The sequence below is a fragment of the Hibiscus syriacus genome, unplaced genomic scaffold (assembly GCF_006381635.1).
Source record: "Hibiscus syriacus cultivar Baekdansim isolate YM2019G1 unplaced genomic scaffold, ASM638163v2 tig00018093_pilon, whole genome shotgun sequence".
In the NCBI taxonomy this organism is placed as follows: domain Eukaryota; kingdom Viridiplantae; phylum Streptophyta; class Magnoliopsida; order Malvales; family Malvaceae; genus Hibiscus; species Hibiscus syriacus.
In genome coordinates, this window is record NW_024062429.1 from 376,068 (window position 1) to 382,067 (window position 6,000).

General features: G+C 37.2%; 1 protein-coding gene across 1 annotated transcript; it reads right to left on the reverse strand.

Moving 5' to 3' along the window:
* Window positions 1-189: 189 nt before the first annotated feature.
* On the reverse strand, window positions 190-5,749 carry LOC120209129 (outer envelope protein 80, chloroplastic-like). The gene is made up of 16 exons (XM_039208193.1): window positions 5,070-5,749; window positions 4,043-4,136; window positions 3,831-3,913; window positions 3,636-3,733; window positions 3,426-3,495; window positions 3,181-3,271; window positions 2,679-2,757; window positions 2,513-2,548; window positions 1,925-2,078; window positions 1,704-1,844; window positions 1,435-1,505; window positions 1,226-1,304; window positions 1,039-1,154; window positions 697-844; window positions 512-581; window positions 190-396 (listed from the first exon to the last, which is right to left on the reverse strand). The coding sequence occupies exons 1-16, from the start codon at window positions 5,697-5,699 to the stop codon at window positions 242-244; spliced, it is 2,115 nt and encodes a 704-aa protein (XP_039064124.1). The 5' UTR covers window positions 5,700-5,749; the 3' UTR covers window positions 190-241.
* Window positions 5,750-6,000: the final 251 nt, after the last annotated feature.

The window sequence follows — 6,000 nt, forward strand, 5'->3', positions numbered from 1 at the left end:
GATTGAAATTTTTACCTTAAACTCAGGTCGGGTGCCAAGCGGAGTTTTATACTTGGATCAGACTGGGTCAAAACCTGGTTCAACCAGACCCTTGATCATTCGTAATAATAAATCTATAATATCCGATCTAGACATTAGTTGGTAAATGAATAAAATAACGGTGCTTATAATAATTTTCAAATCCATTTAAAATATTTATCATTATTTTGGCAAATAACGGAGGAGAAGCCAACTTTGGTTTTTATTTAGGCTGGCCAAGGGCAAAGTGAAGCCTCTTGGAAAACCTGTCATTAAAGGCATATTCAAGACGCAAAAGGCCGAAAGGCGAGTCCATTCGGACTCCAATCCCATATCCATATCCCCTCCCACGTTTATTCCTTGCCCCCGCCGGATTCCCTACAAACACACCAAACATTCAATATAACCGGATCATTTTATCATCATAACTTCTCTAATCATCTTTTTTCCGACCGGAACGTGAAAGAAAAATGAACCGGAACAAATAGCTTACCGGGCACATTGGGGCCGGACCATAGATCGTGTCCATAATCGGCAAAAATAACTCCTTGCACAGGCCCCAGCTACACAAGCAGATAAATCGAACGAATAAAAATCAAATTGTGCAAGGATCAAAAGCGAGTAGAATCAAGGTGGAAAGGTCTAAAACACAACCATGCAGAATATTTAAACACCTACCAACTTTAAAGAAACTTCACTGGTGCTGACTACATATGATCGACCGGAGCCTACGGCACCTTCTTTGTAACCTCTCACGCTGTTAGTTCCCCCAATGGCAAATGCTTCATGAGGAGGGAAATTACCCACCACATGCCCACCGGACAATCTAGTAAGCGAAAAACGGCACTAGTCAGCAAACTATGATAATCTCTGATTCTCTCCCACTTTCCCTCCTCTATAATTTTGTTTTCCAAGGAGAAATATCGAAGTTCAGGATCATATACCAAGCAACTATGGAAGACAAAAGTTATCAAATGTCGCAAGCACAGAAAGGTACATCATATACTGTAAGCATAATACCTTAGAAGAAGGCGAGCAGGACCGAGTTTAACACCTTTACTCGCACGAGCATTCACTCTGTTGAAGTACAGCCAGTCGGTCATGACAGGAAGCCCTTGTTCCATGTTAATCGTAAACTGCAAAGATAACAGAAATGAGGCCCATCCATATAATAAGCGATGGAAAACCACTAGGTGCAGATGCTAACCATGGACGATCCTTTGTTACCGGAACCAGTATAGATGCTCTCCAATTTGGCCAGTAAAACATCGTCACAGGGCTTACCACTACATTAAGAAAAGGGGATTTCATAGAAGATTAGAAGCAAACTAAACCATAAAAAGTATTAACAGCAGCAAATTAATGCAGAGTGAGTGATCCAACAGAAGCTATACAACAAGCATAAAAGGTACATACCTTGCCGTAAGTGGGCTGCCATAGAAGTCTTTAATAATTGGATTTCTTTTTCCGTCACGCGCACCAGCACGCTAAAATATTATGATCAAATAGTAAAAAAATCACAGAATTAAGACATAAGCCTTAATCCTCCCAAAAAGGAATACCGATTCGGAATGAAAACTAAATTTAAGGCACTACTTTTCACAAACTTTGTTTTGAAGGAAACTGAAAACAGATACCAAGCTGACGAGAAAAAGCAAGCTATCAAATAAAGTAACATGATGTACCTGAAAAAAGAGCCCAGCCGTTCCACTCCATTTGGGCCTGAGTGGTCGACTAAACTCGACACCGCCTGTTATACGGCCAATGCTCAGACTGCTATTATCTTGTTGGCTACCATGAACAAGTGTCCCAGAGGTTCTTGAATTCTAACAAAAGCAAAATAAATAGCTCAGATGAAAATCAATCTTTCAATCACTCAAAAATCAAAACGCAGTTCAAAACCCACCTGGACAGTTATTGTTCTAGATGTTCGCTTGTCATTTCCTTCTATCCATGGGTCTGTGTAGTTAATGCGGAATGTAGAGTCAATTTGGCCCTTCTCTAAGGAAACATTAAGCTTTTTGTTTTTTCCAAGCAAATTTCTCTCGGAGTACGCAAAACTGGAAATGGGAAATAACATAGTATGAGATGAGATAAACAGCATTTCACATGCCATGACATATATAGAGCAGAATATAAATTCCTCTCCCTTTTATATCAATAACAATTGGGGGGATTAAGAAAAGCTGAAAGTTCATGGTGACAAAACTAGACCATATATGCCCACTAACGTATCTGAAAGCATGCTCCGAGAATCAAGAATAGAATAAGAAAATAAGATGATAAAAATAAATAAATGGAACGAAAAAGCATCTAATAATCATTGTGAATATGATTTTCTCCTTCAGTACTGGACTCCCATGGTTCTGAAAATGCAACCCCGGAAAAGCAACTACTATGCAAATAATGGCTTAACAAGAAAAAAGAAATCACTGTCCACAAGACTGACAACCAAAGGAAGTGACCACAGACATTCATGACCAATTGATATTACCTCCCAAAAAGTCCTGATAAAGGGTCACTCGTGATCCTACAAAATAAAAAATCGCTTGATAAATGTTTATTTAACTATACCACAATATAATAAGCATGAAAATTGGTAACTAATTAGGTGAGAGTAGAAGCTAGTTCATGTAGTATTGCAATTCAACTGGTCTTACCCACTTGATATTCCAGCACCAGCAGAAAAACGACCAGTTGGACGTTCAACAACATTTATCATCAAATCAACCTTATTATCTACAAGGTTGCAGAATCAAAACAATAATGGACAAGTAAATAAAAAGAACAGTACTCAAAATATTAACACGACTAATGTTAGTCCATAACAATATGACTGAGTTTAGGGTAATGCTGAGTACCTCACCCTAAAAACAATTATTGCAATCCATAACAATTACAGTTAGACCATAATAATATTTCACAACAAAATTCCATAGAGGCATAGACTATTTGTTATAGCATTATTATGTGTCTAAAATTCAGCTTCAAATCAGGTAAGGTCCTCAGCATGAAACATTGACTAAAAAATCAGAATGAGATTGCACATCAAATACATTTTCCAGGAATTAGCTTAAATATTTTGTCAGCCAGCTAAACGTACCTCATAATACAACTTGCAGTATTTGCATGCATGTGTTTTTAAAAGATATACTTACTCACCTCCAGCTGGTAGAGGAAGGATGCTGACATCTCCCAGACCCATAGTTGACACAGTATCCACATCCCTTTTTCCTTGAAGCATACTATACACCTGTAGGATTATAATTCAAATGAAACAAAGCAAACTAATCAGGACAAATTATATTCTCCATGGCCATACTCTAGGATTAGAATAGACAATTCGTGATGACGTATCATCAATTAAATGCCAATTTATGTACAAATAGCTAGATCTAGAGTCACACCTGCCCCTTCTTGGTTGTGAGCTGCCTAAGTATTGTATCAGGCTTCGTCTTTCCCTTAGTTGGTTCAACACTGAGACAAAACCGAAGTATTTCTTTCATATATCCTAACACTAATAAATTAAAAGGTTTGACATGCATGTTTGCGAAAGCACCTATATAAGTAAATAAACACCCAAGTGCGTGTAAAGCAAACTGAAGGCGGGTTCTTACGTCTTTCGACCAAGGAAACGTACAGATATATCATTGACCTCTGCTTCTGCAACTTTTAACCTAATAGTACCTCCAGAAAAAATATCAACTCCAGAAACCTATAAGGTCAACAAACAGTATTTTGAACATGATTATATTCAAAGATCAATTAAGAAAACATTTTCATCACCAGATCAAAGAATGCAAAGCACTAACCAAACCAAAAAGACCGCGGTCCATATACCATCCATTGATGGAACTAATTACTTCATCTAAGCGCTTGTGATTTATCACTTTTCCTGCACAACTCGACACCATAAGTGAAAATAATGAAGTTCTATTTTGACCAAAATTAGAAAGCAGTTCATTAAGAGGATAATATAAAACATATATACATCCATATTTAACAATGCAGAGGGAAAACTTACCATGCCAATCACGGAAAACATCCTCAAGAAACTTTGATGGCAGAACATTGGCTCCTTCACAGACCAATCCATGGAAATCTTGGTTGGGTTCAACCTTGAGACACAAGAATCCAAGTTTAATAAAATCAGTTCTATACATGACTAAGATATAGGGTTGAGTTGCTTAAAGACAGAAACAATATGACGATGAAAATAAACTATGGCACGTTAAAGTCCAACCAAAATGAACATTGTTCCTTTTCCATACGGTATCTCATTGTATCAAGCTTTCCTAACAACACTCCGACGTGTGCTCTGCTTTTCTGAAGACAGACGCCAACAAAGGCAGAAGGAAGGGAACACAATGCAGGTAGGGGTGAGCAAAACAGGACTTTATTCAAAAAAATCAAAAAATTTTTACTCGACTCAATTTGACTTGATTAGTAATTTCATAAACTAAACTCGACTTGAAAAACTTCCAAATAAAGTTTGAGTTATAAAATAGGTCTCAAATAACTCAAACTTATAGTTATTAGTGGATTGATTTTCAAGTTCGAGTAGCTCAACTATGCATTATATATGTGTATTGCATATGAAAAATATATGTATATCATATATGATTATAGAAAGTTGTTTAAATTGAAATCAATTAGTACCATACCTTAATAAGTATTTATAATTAATTTAAACAGAAAATCAAACAATTGAACTTAACTGGTATTTCATAAACTTGAATCTCAAAAATTTCAAATAAAGTTTGAACTATAAACAAGACGAAAACATATTTTCAATAGAAAAATTAAGAAAATATCTAAAATATATTTGAATTTTAAATTTATAGGGGCGACTGCCTACACAAGCTCTAGATACATCCCTGACTATAAAACAGTACTTCAACATAATTAACTCTGAAATTTTTTTAATAACATACTTGAAACTCCAATTTCAACTGATACAGATGCTTTCTACTTCAAGGAAAAGGTAGCTAAGAATGAACTAGAAACATTCAAAAGCTCTAATTAAAACGAAATAGCTTTAGATAACATACTTGAAACACCAATTTGATATCGTTCCGCGAGTCAACGACCACAGGTGTACACGAGGAGAAGTAGCCACTATCAATGATCCGGTCCACATCTTCCTGGACCTCCCAGGTCGTCAATGCGGAGTTGGTTCCGCAAGCTTTCAACGCGTTAAGAGCTTCCATTTCGAGCTCTTTCCTCTCCAACTCCTCTCCATCTTTATTCCTAACCAGAACCTCGCTTACCAGGACTCTCTCCTCCTTAACTAGATCTGCCGTTGCCAAATGCATGTACTGAATCGACTCTGTCGAGTTCGGTTGAGTCAGCGACAACACGGCGGAATTTAGTAGAGGCGATGGCGATCTACTGATACTGTGTTTCTCAGACACGAGAGACAGAGATGCAGAGCAGAATAAGGAAGATGTTGTGACATTCGAGCATGATCCTGACTCGGAATGAGTTGAAACAGTGCATAATGGAGTAGAGTGAGCTTTAACATAGTTGGAACGAATCCTGAGCAAGTCATTGAGTTGAAAGGCCAGGTGACGAGTTCCGGCGAGCTGAGAGGCTAGAGTTTGCGAGGGAGGAAGGCGGGAAGAAGGAAGAGGGATTTTGAGGGAAGAAGAAGTGAACGAAACGCCATCGTTTTGATGCATTTGCGGATGCAAAAACTGGAGATTTGTGAAATGAAATTTCGGATTCAGTCTGGTTGAAAGGAACTTCGAAAGCAACGACGAGTGACTGGCTGGGAAATAATTTTGGGATTGAACCATAATGGTAAAATTTCCATACAAGCCCTTGTACTATAGGAAGAAATCCTTCTTGACCTCTATCTTTTTAAAATATAAGGGTATAATACATCAAACGTCACTGTACTATATTCAAATAACCATTTTGATCATTAAACTTTCCAATGATCATTTTAGGCATTGAAATTTAAAAAACAAATTACAAAAC

Coding starts and splice junctions, on each gene's coding strand:
- LOC120209129 (XM_039208193.1), bottom strand. CDS start 5,699: ATGCATCAAAACGATGGCGTTTCGTTCACTTCTTCTTCCCTCAAAATC. Junction 3,496..3,635: donor CGTTTCCTTGGTCGAAAGAC/GTAAGAACCCGC, acceptor GTTTTGTCTCAG/TGTTGAACCAACTAAGGGAA. Junction 1,506..1,703: donor CGGCTGGGCTCTTTTTTCAG/GTACATCATGTT, acceptor ATAATATTTTAG/CGTGCTGGTGCGCGTGACGG.